We start from the raw sequence: 19,566 nt of genomic DNA on the forward strand, positions 1-19,566 counted from the left end.
GATCTAGGAGAACAAGAATGACTGGAGAAACATACCAAGGTTTCCAGCAACATTAAGGATTCACATAAGGCTGTTGGGCATTTCTAAAGTGTTATAACTCAAAACATTCCCTCTTCTCTGACTATATTCAGTTGTGAGGGTGCAGACACAAAATAAGCACAGAGTTATTAGGTACTGAGGGTTGTCCATGTATAGTAGACACTGTTGGTGACCTGTCCAGATTTCATGAGACAGCATGTATCAAGTTGGTTCAATAATCCATCCACTACCTGGAACAGCTCCCACTGCTAATAGCTCACACCTGCAATCTTCTCCAGAGAATCATTCTTGGGTGAGTGGAGCCACCTTATCCTGTGATGACTAAACTCAGGGAAAGTTAGAAAACTCTTTTTTGCCACAAGATGAGACAGAATTCATGCTACAGTTGATAGTCAAAATCAAGATGAGACTGGACTTGGCCCAAAACCATTTCCATTATTAGGTCTGCCCCTTCCCTGTTCTGCTTGCCTTTCTCTTGCAGATTTCTCCTGAGAACCTTCTATTGTGTAATACCCACTTCTGGCTCTGATCCTCAGAACAACCCAGATGAATGAATAGTCTCCAAGGGGATAAGGAACAGAGTCAGGGAAGTTGGGGAGACAAGTGATTGATAAGCTCAGTGGTGACTGTTCTCTGCAACTGAAGGAGATATCATTACAGACCTGGGCATGCATTCATTTTTCATATGTGAATTGATTATTATCCCAAAGGTTGCCAACCACTGATTTTCTGGTTCTATTAATTTTCAGTGACTTTCTATTGTACAGGAACATTTTTTCTTCTCCCCATTTGTTTTGTTTATTTATATATTCATGTCACGTTGGAGTCATTAATTCCTATGATTCAGTGAGATCAATCTGATGTATGAATATTTTCTTGTTCAAATTGATATAATAACTACTATAGTATGAAATATTGAGTGGGTGTCTCTGAAACACTACTATCTTTTAGTCAAAGTAGTAAATATAAATAATATTGCATTACAGGAAAATGGCAGAAATTAGTACTATCCTCAAGGGTTGTCCTGATGATACACCCATTGACCTCCCTGGTCTTACCCTGGTAAGGAAAGAAAAGGGACATGTCCAATGGTGGCTGACTGACATCTATCAAGTAGTAGTACCAGTTGCAATTCTTGAGTCATATTAGGCATTATAATTACAGCACAGTAACATGGTTTCTGGTATAGGGTGTTGCTTTTGATGTAACAGATGTGTTTTTTTAACAGCCTTCAGGAAAGAGGATCAGAAACACTGTTTCAGATGGAAAGGGAAAGAGTATGCAACACTTAGGAACTCCGTCAAAATATATTCTAAAGATAGAAGTATTATACTGGACCCACCATATTAATGACATCGTATTAATATAAACTGATGGTTACCAAATAGAAAGTACTCTGCATATCAAAGAAATTAACATTACAAAGATTCCATGTCCTGACCAAAAATGAAATTTTCAGGGAGTTGGTGGTTTTAGGCAAGGATGGATATCTCTTTCAAAGATATTGTATCCCACATCAGCCATGGTTTGGGAAGCTTTTGGACTTTTGGAGACAACATATTGCACAATATATATATATATATATACATATATATATATATATATATATATATATATATATATATATATATAATCTATTCATTGAAACATGTGGAAGGATATCAGTTTTGAAGTGAACCAAAACTAAGAAAAGATTCTGAATTAGGTGAATTCTGAAATGCAGATAGCATTGCCTTGGGCTGTATGACCCACAGGTCCCATGATACTAGAGGTATCTGTGATAGAAAAGGAGGACATGTGAAGAGTAAAAATAAATGGCTGGCAGGAATGCAAAATAGTAACCACTGTGAAGCATGTTGGAGGTTCTTCAAAATATTAAACATAGTGTTAACATGTGTCCCAGAAAATCCAACACTATGCATATACCCAATCTAACTGAAAATATATCTTTATAAATATTCATAAAAGCAATATTCATAATGACCAAAAAGTGGAAACAGCCTAATTATATATCAACTAATGAATGGATAAACAAAATGTAGTATATCCACACAATGCACCATCATTTCTTAGTAAAAGATAATGAAAAACTAATACTTGCAGCAACATAGGTAAATTTTAAAAATATCTTGCTCTGTGAAAGAAGCCAGATATGAAAAACACATTATATGATGCCATTTATGTAAAATGCATTCAATCAATAGAGATAGTCACTGGGGATAAGGCAGAGGGAGTGGGTGAGGAGAAAGCATAGAGAATAACTGTTAAAATACACAGGGTTTCTATCTGAGGTGATGAAAAAATTTTAAATTACATTGTGATGATGTTTGTACAACTCTGCAAATATACTAAAAACCACTGCACCATACATATGCATCACACATTAATACCCACTAGAGGGCATCCACTGCTAAAAAGGATGAAACACCAAATGAACAGATGTCAGCCAGCCTTTATCTTTGACTACCCTAAAGCTGATTCAATGGTATCATGATAGAATAAGCCATGCTACCAGACAAGAAAGTTATGCATACCCCTACAGAATGATCTCACTCTCACCAAGGTAGATCTGGATACTGTACTGATGCTGAATGTCTGACCTCTCAACAACAAAGACTGTCAAAGAGGCCCACAGAATGGTACCACGACTGGGGAGGCCAGTGAGCCACATATTGACATCTAGAAAATAATTGGAAGCTTGCATCCAGGAAATGCATCAGTTCATCCTGATGAGGTTGACACACATTTTGGATTTAACAATTTTCCTCTCCTCCCCATAGTGCCTCCACCAGCACCATTATCCCAAAGGCTCACAGGGTCAGACCAGGAACAAGGTGAGGCAAGTGAAACACCTGGTACCAAACAGTAAGTATCATCTTAAAGTTGGTATGAAGGCACCTTATTTACCACTCCCTAGTCCCAACCTTATACACAGTAACTGAATAACCAACATGAAACTATATGCCGCATTCTCTTGGGCCAAAGGACACATTCACTGGGCAGAGGAAAGTGGTAGACATGTGGAATATGCTGGTCTTACCATGTAAACATCATATAAGACTGGTTGTAGTGAAAAGGCCTCACAAAGACAAAACTGAGATGCCAGGTATCCTTAAACCAGTAACCACTGTAGTTGGGAGGACCTTCATGGGTAGAATACTTGTGTCCTTGTGTCCAGGAACCAAAAGTGGATAAGAGTGGCCCTTCTCACCATAAATTAAAGTGACCCACTCAGGAAACTTAGGCTTCCCACACATGAAACTCTAGATAATGGATATTTAGAGGTCCTGATTGCTAAAGGAGCACACTTATACAATGGTACAGAACAAGAGTCTCCCTGATCTTCACAGGATGGCTCCCTGTTTGTGACAGTAGCCCACCAGTCAAAAAAAAAGCATCACTATACTGAAAAGAGCAATTTATCTTTATCATCATGAGGTTGCCACATCATAGTAGGCACATGGAGGAATGCATTTGCCCTAGGTCCCATGCCAAGCTTTATTGTAAATGGGCAAAATATATACACAACAACCTGATAAAACCTGACAAAAAGCAGTTCAGAGCCATGTGTGGTAGCACATGCTGTAATCCCAGCTCCTCCAGAGGCTGAAGCATGAGGATCACAAGTTCAAAGCCAGTCTGGGCACCTTAGTGAGTTTACATACCCTCATCCCAGGCTGCCTAGAGACAATGAATAACCAGTATGTGGTACACAGGAGCCCAGCTCCCTGACTCAAGGAGAGACAAACTCTCTGGTACAATCTAGACTCCAGAGTCTCCAGCAAGATCACAATGAAGTAGAGAATATTATTTTTAAAAATCATAATCTGACAAATTTGAAAACCTAAAAGAAATGGTCAAATTCCTGAGAATCATGAAAAATAGAAAGCTCTTATTACTGCTGATATTTTGATAAATGTCCTTGAATAATAATTTTTCCTAATGGAATCTAGACTGATAAAGCATTTCCAGGATGTTTCCAATTTACTTTGCCCACATCCATTAGATAAATCAGTATGTATAGTGGCCATAGCCTTACAAAATAGATTTATTTAATAATAAGGCTTGAAAGTAACAATTATTCAATTACTCTTGGATCCATGTCTGAAAGATGGATATTGGGTTAGCAGTTATAAGAACAACATTAATCTCTTTGGACATGTCTATCAGAGCTCTTGGGGGACCATGTACATTTTTTTAAGATAGGGCAGGTACCAGAAATTGAACTCAGGGACACTCGACCACTGAGCCACATCCACAGCCCTATTTTGTATTTTATTTAGAGACAGGATCTCCTTGAATTGCTTAGCACCTTGCTTTTGCTGAAGCTAGTTTGAACTCGCAATCCTCCTGTCTCAGCCTCCCAAGCCACTGGGATTTACAGGTGTGTACCACTGCACCCAGTTGACCATGTACATTTTCAATGAACAATAATATATTGAAAGAAATCTCTTCCTGAGCAGTGGATTTCAACAGTGAGCTTAAAATAATTAGAAAACCATATACTGTCAAACAGATGTGCTATCATCCAGACTTCGTTGTTTTTCAAAGAAGTTTAGTAGAATTAATAAGGGTAATTAATACACCAGTAAATTTGGTATAATTAATAAGGGCCATAACATTTTCAGAATGGTAGCTACTAATGCATTGGTTTCAACTTAAAGCCACCAACTGTAATAACATTGTATTAGATCCCTAATGAGAAAGGCAGTGTGCCCCTGGAGTCTCTGAAGTCAGACACTAACATCTCCTGTCTAGCTATGAAAGTCCTATATGGTTTATTTTTCCAATACAAGGCTGTTTGTCTACATTAAAAATCTTAGGTTCCATGTAACCATGTAATCATCATAGCTAGATTTAGATAACTTTCTATGGCTTTTATATCAGCACTTGCTGTCTCATCTTGTGCATCTGTATTATGGAGATGGCTTCTTTGGTTAAAACTCTTGAAACAACTCGTACTAGCATCAGACTTTCCTTCTGCAGCTTCCTTACTTTTCTCACTCTCCATGTGATTAAAGAGAGTTAGAACTTGGCTCTGGATTAGGCCTGGGTTTATGAAAATGTTGTGATTGGTATGGTGTTCTAGACAGTCCACTAAAGTTTTCTCCATATCAGCAATCAGGCTGTTTTATTTCCCAGTGTTCACTGAATAGCACTTCAAATTTCCTTCAAGAACTTTTCCTTTGCAATCACCACTTGGCTAAGTGGAACAAGAGGCCCAGCTTTCAGCCTGTCTTGGCTTTTATCTTGTCTTCCTCACTAATCTCAATAATTTCTAGCTTTTCATTTAAAATGAGAGATGTGCAAACCTTCCTTTCACTTAAATATTTAGAGGGCTTTTAGAGTCATTAATTGGCCTAATTTCAATATTATGATGTCTCAGGAAATAGCTAGGCTTGAGGAAAGAAGGAAGGTTAAGAGAACCACCACTCAATGCATTAATCAGAACACACAACATCTATTATCTTCTTCTTATGTAGGCATGGTTTTTAGGACCATAAAGCAATGACAACACTAAAATCCAAAAACAAAACTCACAATTCACCACAACAGATAATGTTATTTAAAATGTTGGAAAAATTTACAAGATTAACAAAATGTGACACAGACATGAAGTCATCATGTGCTATTGGAAAAATGGAACTAATAGACTTCTTCAAAATAGGGTCTTTGATAATTGCAAACTTTGAATTAAAAGAAAACATTTAAAATTTTACAAAGGAAGAGGAGGAAAGTAGGAAGGAAGGAAGGAAGGAAGGAAGGAAGGGAGGGAGGGAGGATGAAAGAAAAGTGGATAACCATGATAAAGCAAAGTTTAATAAAATGAGGTAAACCCAAACTTATTTATTAATAATTACTTTTAATGTAAATGAATTAACTTATCAAATTCAAAGGCATAGAATGATCAAGTGGATTTAAAAAAATAAGAACTATTGTATGCTGTCTTTAAGAAATCTGCTTCACTGTAAATGGCACACATAGATTCAAAGTAAAAAGATAAAGTCTGGAGATATATCTCATTCTCAGAGTGCTAGCATGTATGAGGCCTTGGGTTCAATTCAAAACATCTCCAACACCTCAAAAAGATGGGAGAGAAAAAATTATATTCTATGTAAATATAAACCATATGAAAACAGGAGTAGCTAAACTTACATCAGATTAAATAGGTTTTACATCAAACATGTAAGAAGAAACAAAGAAAAGCACTATATAATGAAAAGTGGGTCAATTAATCATGAGGACTTAATGATTATAAGTGTATATGCAGCTATCAGTGAAGCATATAAATACACAAGGCAAATCTTAAAGAATCCAAAGGAATAGATAAATTGCAATAGTGGAAAATTTCAATATGGCATATTCATTCATTCATGATTCATTCATTCATGATCATGCAGACACAAAATTAATAAAGAAACATTGGACTTTAATACCACTTTAGACCAAATGGATATGCAAAACATTCCATCTAATGGAAAGGCAACACATAAATCTTTTAAGACTAGCATTCCTCAGGATAGATCATAAAGTAGGCCCTAAATAAATTTTGGCAATTCTAAAAAAAATATTAAAATTAACAACAGGAATTTTGGAAAATTTATAAATACATGAATATTAAACATTATCCTGAGCAACAAATGTGTTAACGAAGAACTTGCAAGATAAATTATGAAGCATATTGAAAAGACAAAAATGTATGTAAAACACACCAATGTTTTATGTAGGATGCACAAAGGTATTTTTAAATGCCTACATCAAAAAAGAAGAAAGATTGCAAATAAACAGCTTAATGTTATGCCTCAGGGAATAAAAAAAGGAACAAATAAAGTAGAAGAAAAAAATACTGATGATCACAGAAGAAATAAATGAAACAGAGATTAGCAGCTCAGACCTGATACATAATGTTTCGGGCTCTGAGGTCCCGTGTTGGTGTCCAGTCTCCGTCTAGGATCTGAGTAAAGTTCGTAACTGGATGTACAAAGGGATCAACATGGTCCACAGAGATTCAGGTCCTGGGAAGGCAGGTTCAGCAATCAACTGCATGAGTCAATGTAGCCAAGGTCTGTGCTATTCTAAACAAACTGTTGTTTTCTCAGCCTAGGAAGAGAATGAGAGGAAAAAACAAAGTTAGTAAAAACATAAAATCTCTCATTGTATTTTCTTAAACAAGTATTTTAGGTCCCCCAAGGGTTGTGATGTCCATGCAGGAGAGGCAACTTCTGGCAAATCTCTTAGACACTTTTTCACTCTAGTATTGTGGGCCCAGAATTTTATTCCAGCAAGTTTCAAGGAAATGTGGGTCATCAGAAGCATGCCATAAGGTCCTGTCCACTTCTCTTCCAGTCTATGCTCCAAATACTACTCTTTCCAAGTCTTGGGTAGCACCTGGTCCCAGACTGGAAGGGATGAAGAAGTGATTTCAAACTTGGAGGGGACCTGAAAGAACCACAGTCATGCACAGTGGTTAATATTAGACTGATTTGTTGTACCTACTGTTATTAGTATGGTTTCTCCTGCTATATAGTCACATAGTCCACTCTCCCCCAGGGTTCCAGGAAGAGTCTCCTGTATACTATTTCATAGGCGCTCGATTTAAGCATACATCTAGGGCCACCCGTATTTGGAGGAGAGCAACTGGCAACATATTATCCCACTGCAGGTGGGTCTTGGCATAATTTAGCCATTGTTTCTTTTTAAGATGTGGTTCAACTTTTCTTCTACAGTATTCTCCATAGAGTGAGGTCCCCAGGATGCTTGTAGCTTCCCCCAGGTATCCAATGCTTTGTTCAATTGCTGGGTCCTTTTGCAATGAAAGTTTTACATGGAGGAGGGGAGCCCATATCTTGGGGTCAACTCCTTCAAGATAACTCTATTGAAACACAGAGGATAATCAGAAATTATTTTTGAAAATATATACTTCAATAAAATAGAAAATCTTGAAGACATCAACAAATTCTAGAGGAGGAGATTTTCTTACATATACAACTAAAATGTTGGCACAACTGGCTCTGAATCCTTCCAGGATACAAGATGAGATGGGGAAGAGAGAGGAAGAATATCTCATTAGCAAGTATGTATATGTAGGTGAGTAATCAGGGAAGGCTTCTTGAGATGTCTGAAATTCAAACTGATGACTCTTCAGTTTTACCAACCACACCAAGGATAAATAGACTGAACAAAAACAAAATGGGTGGAGAACCATAAATTCATATGGTTCTTTAGGGAATCATTATCAGGAAACAAAAAGGCTGTGCCTCTTCAGGTATTTCATCTTAGTTCTTAAGAGACCCCTCTTATGAAGCTAGAGGGCTGTGAGAAATGAGAAAAGTCTGTCAAGAGCTTGAAATGATAGCAATTGGCATAAGGTTTAAAAATTAGTTGGAATCAGCTCCAAAATACCACCCAACCAGAGAGAGACAGCCAGGTGAGCCCAGAACAGAGTAAAAAGGCAGTGACCTGCTCTCCTGACTTTTTTCACAGGGATATATCTAAACTACTGGGTCAGAAGCCATGCTAAAAACAGTGAGTGAGGTCTACAGTGAAAAGAACAAGAGAAATAGAACAACAGAAAAATAGAACAAGGAGAAGTTTGGAAGGTGGGGTGGAGAAGCAGGGCGATACACTCTCTAGTGATTTCCAGCTGCAAAAAGTTCTAGTTGAAAGCTAGATAAGATAGCTCATCTTCAAAATAAATTCAACACAAAACTTCTTTGTAACCTTGACATGGGTGATGGTTTAAGAGCTGATACAGAGTTATCAGAAACCTCCTATTGGAAGCTGCACATGGTGGCATACAATTTTAATCCCAGTTGACTCAGGAGGCTAAGGCAGAAGGATTGCAAGTTCCAGCCAAGCCTCAGCCAGTAAGTGAGATAATGTCTCAAAACAAAAAATAAAATTTAAATATTGAGGATGTCACTCAGTGGTAGAGCACCCCTGGGTTCAATACCCAGTACAAAAATAAAGAAAGAAGCCTCATATTTGGATTCTGGATGTTCTCTCCACCTCTTTTAGTTTATAGTATCCATATAACCTTTTTTTTTCAGTACAGGGCCTCCTGCATACCAAGCAATTGCTCTACCCCTGAGCTACACTCCTGGTTATATTCTCTTGACATTCAGATTAAACTCTTCTTTTAATATCCTGTTACACAAGTGACAGAATAATGATTCCCAACTTGAAAAGTCCTAATGAGTATAGCGGGAGAAGAGATACAGACTTACCCCTGTAATCTACCTATAAATTTTTATTTATTGCTTTTAAAATCACCATTGAAATAAAATACAATTTTAACACTTGTTTATTTATACTGGAGGTGTGTAAATGCTTACGATATATTTTTCTGACCTAGATACCTGATTTATAAACTTCACTCCAGCATCTCCTATATCCCCATTTACAGTTGACTTCAATATTAACGTAGGTTGTTCATCCAATAAGCCAACCATTCAAATGTTTTTTTTAGTATTTCCTTCTGAATTATAGACTAATCAAAGCTGTAAAAGTAGAGTACAGTTTCTGTATACCCACTACCCAGACTACACCAATGGTGATATTTTCCACTAATACAGTGTGTTATCAAAACCAGGAAGTTGATGTTGATAGAACCAAATCACTTAACACTACAGATATCATTTGGGTTTCATCACTTTTTACATGCACAAATTTTAGGGGATTATGCATTTTTTTTAAATTTGATGTCACTTTATCACATGTATAGACTCACATAACAACAACCACATTCAAGATATGAAGCTACTAATTCACCACGAAAGAACTCTATTGGAAAGAACTGGTTTGTGCTTCACCTTTATGCCTCACGCCCACCTCATCTACTTCTAAAACCCCTGGCAATCACTGGCCAGTTCCCTTTCTCCCTATTTGTCACTTTATAAATGCTGTGAAAGGAATCACACATTGTCTAACTTTTAAGTTTGTGTTATTCTTCTCAGCATAAAGTCCTCAACAGTCATCCAAGTAGTAGCATGTATTAAAGGTTTGTTGTTGATTTGCTTCAATTTTGGAGCAAGATTCCATTCTAAGGATTTATTAAGCTTTGTTTCACAAATTATGATTGAAAGGACAATTTGTTTGCTTCCAGTTTGGCTATCACAGTAAACATGATATAAACATTTGTGAACAGATTTTTAAGTGAACACCATTTCCATTCTCTGGGCTAGATGCCAGGAGTAGGATGTTGGGTGGAAGAAGAAGTATAAACAATTTTTTTTAGAAAGTGCAACCGAATTTTTCTGAGTAGCCGAATTATGTCATTTTCCACTGGTGATGTAAGAAAAATCTAGTTTATCCAAATGCTTTCCAATTTTTTAAATTAAAAACATTTTTTATTTTAGTTATTATAAAAGAAGTCTAGTGGTCTCTTATGTCAGTTTCTCATGAGGCCTTTATCCATGGTTTGTAAATGGAATCCTCTTCTCTTTTTGTCTTCACAATGCCTCACCTCTGAGTGGGTATGTCCTAATCTCCTCTTCTTATGAGCACACCATTCATACTGAGGAAGGTCCACCCCAATGGCCTCATACTAATTTAATTAGCCCTTCAAAGACTCCATCTTCAACTACAGTCACATTCTGAGATCATGGGAATTAGGACTATTACTTATAAATATTAAAGGGACTCAATTCAGCCCATAATAAGGTCTTATTAAATATTTGCTGAATTAATCCACCAAATAAAATTTCTAAATATTTTAAGTAGATTCTTTATTAGTCAAATTTTTATGATAAAAATACCTGGCACAGGCTACTCACAAAGAGTTTAAATTCACTCTGTTTTTAATGCAAGTTCAAAAGTCACAGTTCAGACTCTGGGCCCAGCCCCCCTAGGGATAATGGGAGCATATGTGGGGGAATGGTCACATCTCCAGTCAGGAAGCAGAAGGCTTGGTGGGGCCAGGTTCCCACCTTTGTAACAACTGTCTCACAAGAAATAAAGGAGTTGTCTGAGTATATTCTAAGTACATGCCCCAATGACCTAAAGACCTTCCACTAGGCCCCACCTCTTAAAGACTCCACAGAACATCCCAGTACTGCTACTCTAAGACCAAGCACCAATCACATATACCTTTGGGGGGACACTATTAAACTATATCCAAACCATAGCATTCCATCCATGACCCTTAAGGTTCATGCCCATCACTTTTTCTGATTCAAACTATGTTTATAAACAACAAGTAGACTAATAAGACAGTTATATGAAGAACATGAAGGGAAGTCATAGGAGATGATTTAAAATTTTGAGTATCACTAAATGAAAATAAATAAAAGATTTCATAAAGTGGAGAGAGAAACGAAAGTATTATTTATGCTGAACACTTCCTATTTCATAAGGAAAACCAACTGCCCCACTTTTTCATAATGATAATTTAAAAGTAAAAATATGGGTTTGCTCTTCAGAGAAAGAATTAAGAATAGGCAGGGGGCTGGGGATGTGGCTCAAGCCTGGCATGCGCGCGGTGCTGGGTTCGATCCTCAGCACCACATACAAATAAAGATGTTTTGTCCACTGAAAAAACTAAAAAATAAATATTAAAAAATTCTCTCTCTTTATTTCTCTCTCTCTCTCTCTCTCTCTCTCTCTCTCTCTCTCTCTCTCTCTCTCTCTCAAAAAAAAAAAAGAATAGGCAGGGATAGAAAGTGGCGACCTCTGGAGAATGAAATTCAGTGAGACATTGACTCTGTGAAGATTTCTCTTTCATTTGGAACAAAAGTCTACAAATGAATGCATTGTTGCTAAGATAAAATACTGAAAAAACAAGTGGAGTCAGGACATGATGAGTTTTGAGGGACCCAATGATATACTTTATTATTTACTCAGAAAGTTCCACTTTTCAAGTTCACATTGCTTGATGTTGCTATCCAGGATTATAGTTGGCAATAAATGGACTGAACAGATATTATTTACAGGGAAGTGGACGAAATGGACAGGATGAGAGAGGCTGATATGCAAGTAGAAACTGGGCAGATTCCAAGAAACATCTCAGGGAAGGATCAGGTCTTTATTGTTTCTAGTCTCCAATTTGCTTCCAGTACCAGGACAGAAAATTACAAAGACTATCCATAATCTTTATAAGCCTCACTGAGCCACCAACTTTTACTCCAGCTCTTGTAGGCATCTCCTGACTTGGAGAACAAAGAAGTATACTCTGGGGTCACCCAATCTGAGAAAGGCTCTTCCTGGATAGCACAGTTAAGCTCTCCACCTCTGGACAGGAGAAGGGAAGAAAGGTAAGGGGACCTTCCATTCTTGGTATACGTGGTATTTGCTCTGAGTTCGCATCCCTGTGTTTCTACCATTGATTGCTAAATAGAGGGAGTCATGGTACTTCTCTCAGGGAAAGGCAGGAGATAGAATCATCCTTTTGAAAACTGGGTGCTGGAAGCTCCTGCTGTGGAAGTTTAAAATGGGGATAATCGGACCTTTCTCCCTTCTGAGCCAACTCTGCATATTTTTCTCTTTATTTTAGTCATTCAAATATTCTGTCACAGAGAGATTGCTGCCTCTCTTATTCATTTAAAAAGCAAAGCCCCATGTAGATATTGTTTTCCAGAGCTGAGATGCTGTACAGTAGGTTTCATTGCTTTTCAAAATTACTCTCTTTGTGTTGGGCATGGTGTGCACACCAGTAATCATAGCGGCCCGGGAGGCTGAAGCAGGAGGATCACTAGTTCAAAGCCAGACTCAGCAAAAGTGGGGCACTAAGCAACTCAGTGAGATCCTGTCTCTAAATAAAATATAGATTTTATTTAAATAGGCTGGGGATGTGGCTTCATAATGGGTGCATTACTTACGGAATGCCCCTCAGCAAGTCCAGAGGAGAATATATCCTCTGTCCACTTGAAAGCCTCCTGTCTCTGTGAGCCTTCTGGATTCTGAAGTCATGGCTGCCTTGGACACTGGAAAGGGCCTTTGGGTTCCCATATTTATTGCTTACTGACTTCTACCACCTCTTTTGTTCCTTTTTTCACTGGCTTTTCTCCCCCTTTGTTTCTCAAGTTCACTTTATGCTAGATCTAATTTCATCCACGATTTTGACTGCCACGTTGCATATAACTTGGGAGTTACTCCTCTGCTTTTCTCTGATGAGCACACAGTGATGATGTGAAAAGTGTAGAACCTGATGTGTTCAAATCCACAGTGTATGAAACAGGGATCCATCCCTCATCCTGCTTATTCTCTATGAAATGAGGAAAATCCTAATTCTTACCTCATAGACTCTTGAGAGGACTCAAAAGGAAATTATCTGGTAAATTCTCAATAAGCTCCTGTTTATCACTAAGACATGATCTGGTCTTCTTTCCCCAGTTCAGATTTGCATGAGAAACTAAACACTCCAGTCTTAGCACTCTATTCTGTTTCCCCTCACAGGCTTCACTGACACAAAAGTTTTTTTGTTTGTTTTATCAAGAAAGAAAATGCTACTAGGATCTCTAGGAAGAGAGAATGCAGTAGGTCTACATTATACACACCACTCAATGGTACTCCATAGAGGGTCAATCACTTCAAATACCTCTTTTCAGTGGCACTCAGACCTCACTCCTACATTATACTTCCTATTCCACACTGCTGAGCAATTCTGCTAAGACACAAATGCTACTCCAACTGTGCTCCAAAACTGTTCTCAGTACTGAACAAAGCCATCTTGAATCCTTACTCCAAAGGCATTTCAGTAGTCAATATGCTATTAGGACACAGGTGATGAATTATAAAACACTCAGAGCTGTTCACAATAAAAATTATGATAAATTATTTTTACTTTCTGTTTTGTGTGTGTGTTCTAATGCGTTTTATGGTATTTATCCCAAATCATCTAACACTCTAAGTCTCCCTCCCCTTTCATGCATTCATCCATTGAATGAGTATTGAGAACCAGTGGACTGGTTCTCAGCACTGCAAATGTCAAAAATGACAATTTTCTTCTATATCTGACACACTGAGCAGTTTCTAGACCCAGCCATTCTCTCTCCTGTCCTAGTAAGAGCTCACATTTTCCTCATGGTCACAAAGCCAGGTTCTTTTCCTCCATGAATGAAACACTCATGGTCATGGGGATATCATGACCACCTTTGTGTCTGCCTCAATTCCTATAACTGAGAGAAAACTTCAAGGACAAATCAGAGCTGGTCCACAGCTCAAGCCCATTAAGTGGGAGTGTTTGGATCATAGCATATTGCTATGTCATTTATTTTCAGGTCAGAGAGCTCAAGCTATTCAGAGGATGAGTACTGAATTTGAATCCATATTTCAGAACCCCCCCACGAGCCCTTGATACATAAGTTCATCTCCATAATCCTGTTTTTATTTTTCCTCTTTGAAGTGGAGAGAGTAATTCCCACATAGCAAGATGATACTTAAAATCAGATCTCATGCATCAGTGCTCAAGTCTTGTTTTGTTACCAGGGTCACCAGTGGAGAGATTGGAAGCATGAATTCAACCATCCCAGTCTGGAAGACAGAAGCCACACCAACCGATAGGAATTACATGAGCTCTCATCCAACTTGTAACATGAATAACATGACCTCAAAAATGCTGACCCTCATCATTTTGCTGGTTGGACTGGCAGGAAATGTGGCTGTGCTCATACTCCTGGGCTTCCGCATACGCAGGAACGCCTTCTCTGTCTACATCCTCAACCTGGCTGCTGCTGACTTCCTCTTTCTCTGTTTCAATTCCACTGCTTTTGTACTAGATGTCATCAAAATGTTCCTTCGCTTCTCTGTCCCTACTTATGGCATCGTTCGAACTGGGGGAATCATGTGCTACATTGCAGGCCTGAGCATGCTCAGTGCTATTAGCACTGAGCGCTGCCTGTCGGTCCTGTGGCCCATCTGGTACCACTGCCACCGCCCTACACACATGTCAGCTGTCATATGTGCCCTGTTCTGGGCCCTGTCCATGTTACTGAGCATCCTGGACAGGGTCTATTGTTTAAAACTGTCTATGAGTTTTGCGATTGGTCGATGTAAAACTGTTAACTTTATTATAGCTGCGTGGCTGATGTTTTTATTTGTGATCCTCTCAGGGTCCAGCCTGACCCTGCTGGGCAGGATCCTCTGTGGATCCCGGAGGATGCAACTGAGCAGGCTGTATGTGACCATTCTGCTCACAGTTCTGGTCTTCCTCCTCTGTGGTCTGCCATTTGGCATCTATTTGTTCCTGGTCTACTGGATTCACAATGATTCTTATACACTAGGTTGTCTTAATATGGTTTCATTTGTCTTGTCCTCTGTTAACAGTGGAGCCAACCCCATCATTTACTTCTTTGTCGGCTCCTTTAGGCAGCAGTCCCAGAACCTCAAGCTAGTGCTTGAGCGGGCTCTGCAGGACACTCCTGAAAAGGATGAAGGTGGCAACAGCCTTTCTCAAGGAACCCTGGAGATGTCAGAGAGCAGAGTGGGACAGAGATGAAGAGCCTCTGTCCGACTGCCTCAGATGTCTGTCTGAGAATCAACAGTGTCCTGCCACATTTGACTGCTGCCTGCTCCTCTCTCGGCCCCTGAAATGCCTCTGTGATTTTCCATAGTCTCCAAGTGCATTTATGTTAACCCAGATTTTCTTATTTTTCTTAGAGAAAGCTCTCGCATGCCTCAACTCTTTTCTGTATTTTTTGATAAATGTTTCATCAAATATCCTCTAAATTTTTCTTATTGATGCTTTTCTTTGAAAATTTCATTCTAATGGAAAGAATTTTTCTGCAAAATCATGATTTTTTTCTATTTATGACTGTTTTCTACCTGAAGTTATAGAAAACAATTATTCCTTATTTCTCTCTGTGCTGTGAGTGGATCATCTTGGGATCTGTGTTGGGACATTGCTGCAGGTAGAAAGCTTGTTCTGAATGAGTTCTGAATCTGAGGCATCAACATTATCAATACACTATGCTATCTGGGAAAGCAGAAGTGATTTTTGTTGCTGTTCTCCAGTAGATTGTATAGATTTTGGTAGAAGAGATCTCCTTGGACATACCTGTCATACTGGTGTAACTGGTATAAATCCTCCCAGCAAGTAAACAGATACAAGGATCAGAGTGCAGAAAGATCTCAATAGTGTGTGTGTGTGTGTGTGTGTGTGTGTGTGTGTGTGTGTGTGTGTGTGGCCAATAGATAGGGAAGGCTTCTGGAAAAACTTGGAATTTGAATGTACCGAGCATATGCCTCTGTCACCTTTTCAGCCACACGGATTGTTTAAGTCAGAAAGATAAGTAGAACTTGAACAGATGGAAATGGCAGAAGAATCAATTCATTATTATATTGTTTTTAAAAGCACAGAATTGGTTCTGGAAAAGACATTCAGTTTCTAAATGAGTTGCAGTCCTTATGCCACCGTAAGTATTTAGTTGTGACTGCAAGAACCCTCTTAAGAAGGATCTTTAGACTGAAGTGCTGAGAGCAGTGATCAATGATTGCCATGGCCTAGAAGTGATGGGGGTTGGCAAAAGTTTTACAAATTTATTTGGAATCAATGCTACAATCCTGGCAAGTCCAGAGAGGACCATCTAGGTCATCCTAGCAAGGCAAGCCTAAAAAATATGTCTTGCTCTCTGGACCGTTTTCTCAGGATATGTCCAACCAAAATATCAAAAGCAAAAGAATAAACAACAGAGAGGTAGAAAAGAGATGTAATGTACAGAAAAGAAAAAGAAGCAGTAGAATGCATCTGCTTCTCTGGGGAGGTCTTTTTTCCTGAAAAGGGTCCATAATGGAACTAGGGAGATAGTTTACCTTTAAATTAGTTCAACATTTTATTCCTCACATAAAAAATCATTGTAAAACATTTTTATAGCCTTGATATGAATAATTCCATAAGAGTTGGTAACAAGTTAGCAGAAATCTCATATTTAAAGTCTGCATGTCACCTACACAACTTTTGAAATACAGAATTTGTTCAGATCTATTTTTATGGGTGTGTTATAATTATCCATAAGAGTGGGATTCATTGTTACATATTCATACATGCACATAACACAGTTTGGTCAATTTCACAGACTTACCCCTCTCCCAGTGCTTTCTCTTTCCTTCCTCTCCTCCCTCTCTCTGGTCCCTTTCATGTCACTGGTCTCCATTCCATTTTCATGAAATTCCTTTCACCTTCTTTTTCCCCTTTTTTTCTCTCCAGTTTCCACACATTAGAGAAAATATACAACCCTTGACCTTCTTAATCTGTGTTATTTCACTTAACTTAATGATCTCTAATTCCATCCATTTTCCTGAAAAAGTCATGATGAAATGCAGAAATTGGATATTTAGAATATATTGTTATTTAAACATGCTGTTACACATGTGACAAAAAATTCAGGTCAGCTGCAGAAGCTCTATAGGGTCCAGAAGATAAAAGATGCAGTTTGAATCTTTGGGTATATCTATCAATTTCTATCATTTAATATAACTCATTTTGGAATAACTGCTCATTACATAGTCATGCATTGCTTAATGCTGGGGATACCTTTGTTCTTATGCAAGTTCATAATTGTGGGAACATCATAGAGTAAACTTACATGAACTTAGATGGTATGGCCCATTGTGTACTGAAACCACATGTGTGTGTAATACTCATACAGATTTATGACTCCTATCGCTATGATAAACGAAAAACCTATTACATCAAGCACAAAAGAAAATGGTACAATCAAGAGACTTGAATATGAGATGCATGTGGCTGCTGCCAGCATAACATGCATACAGTTTTATAGTAAGCTTTTTCCATATAAATAGGAGTATATTCAAAATAACAATAGAAGTATAGTTTAGTAAATACATAAACCAGTAACATTTATTATCAAATATTATGTACTATACATAGTTACATGTGCTATCTTTCATCCCACTGGCAGTGCAGTATGTATGGTTTCCATTAACAATTTATTGAATTGTAAATCAATTTAATTAGACATTATGATGATTAAGGAGAGAATAAACTGAAAAATATCATGGAGGTTTCTTGGATGTCAAGGTGGTATCAATATTGTTGAAATATTTAAATTATTGGAATTTAAGAAAATGAAATACTATCAGGGATTCAATAATAAAAATATTTTTAAGAGATCATCATATTTGATAATAAATTATTTGTAAAACTGATATTTTCAAAATAAATAAAACCTGAGTTTTATTTATTTCTCCTACCCTGCTCTAGTATACATATCTTATATCCCCATTTTCATTTAGACCAGTGTGTCTCAACCTTTAATGAGCATTCCTATGTCTTGATTTCCATTGAAACAAGTATAATGTGGGACCTGACAGTACATTTCTAACAACCAACAGAGAAAGCTACTGATGCTTCGAGTGACTTGGGAGGCTGACAGGATTTTTGAGTTCAAAGCCAACCTCAGCAAAAGTGAGAGCTAAGCATCTCAGTGACATCCTATCTCTAAATAAAATACAAAATATGGATAGGGATGTAACTCAGTGGTTGAGTGCTCCTGAGTTCCATCCCCAGTACCCCCCCTCAAAAAAAAAAGATAAAGCTAATGCTGCTGATCCTAGGACTACCCTTGGAACAGCAAAGTCACCCAAATGTGTACTCACTAGGACAATATCTGGCCTAAAAAGTGTGTGGCTTTATAGATTCTAAGCTATAATATTTTGTAATCAAATAAATAACTAAAAATAATCACAGAAAGTTATTCTTGAAAGAATGTTTTAGTTAACTGAAAGTTTGAAGTATACCAAATTGGCAGTGTTTCTAATTGTCTGACAGGGACACCTCTGGTGCATTACAATATAAATCAGTAAGCTAAAATGTGGTAGTTTTAAAAAATGAAATCACTCCAACAAAGAGATAAGAGAACAAAGACAGGCAACCATCCATCATACCAACAAAGAGATAACAGAGTAAATACAGGTTGCAAGAGTTTACCTCAAGAAAAAGATAGAGATACTGAAAAAAAAAAGAAACAGAAATCCTTGAAATGAAAGAAACAATAAGCCAATTAAAAAACTAAATAGATAATACCACCAACAGAATAGATCACTTAGATGACAGGACCTCAAACAATGAAGACAAAATATACAATCTTGAAAATAAAGTTGACCTCACAGTGAAGATGGTAAGACACCATGAACAGAATATCCAAGAATTATGTGATACTATCAAAAGACCAAATTTAAGATTTATTGGGATAGAGGAAGGTTCAGAGATTCAAACCAAAGGAATACACAATCTCTTCAATGAAATAATATCAGAAAATTTCCCAAGCATGAAGAATGAATTGGAAAATCAAATATAGGAGGGCCTATAGGACACCAAATTAACAAAATTTCAACACATCTACACCAAGACACATTATAATGAAAATGCCTAGCATATAGAATAAGGATAGAATTTTAAAGGCTTCAAGAGAGAAAAATCAGATTACCTGTAAGGGAAGACCAATTCAGATCTCAGCAGATTTTTCAACCCAGACTCCTAAAGCCAGGATATCCTGGAAGAACATATACCAAGTTCTAAAAGATAATGGATGGCAATCAAGAATCTTACATCCAGCAAAATTAAGTTTCAAA

At 37.6% G+C, this 19,566-nt stretch overlaps 1 protein-coding gene across 1 annotated transcript; it reads left to right on the forward strand.

Annotated features, from left to right (window-relative positions):
* The first annotated feature begins 14,488 nt into the window (after nt 1-14,488).
* On the forward strand, nt 14,489-15,472 carry LOC101969476 (mas-related G-protein coupled receptor member X2). The gene has a single exon (XM_005326848.3). It carries the CDS (start codon nt 14,489-14,491, stop codon nt 15,470-15,472), a length of 984 nt encoding a protein of 327 aa, XP_005326905.2.
* Nucleotides 15,473-19,566: the final 4,094 nt, after the last annotated feature.

This window comes from Ictidomys tridecemlineatus, chromosome 4 (assembly GCF_052094955.1).
Source record: "Ictidomys tridecemlineatus isolate mIctTri1 chromosome 4, mIctTri1.hap1, whole genome shotgun sequence".
Lineage (NCBI taxonomy): Eukaryota > Metazoa > Chordata > Mammalia > Rodentia > Sciuridae > Ictidomys > Ictidomys tridecemlineatus.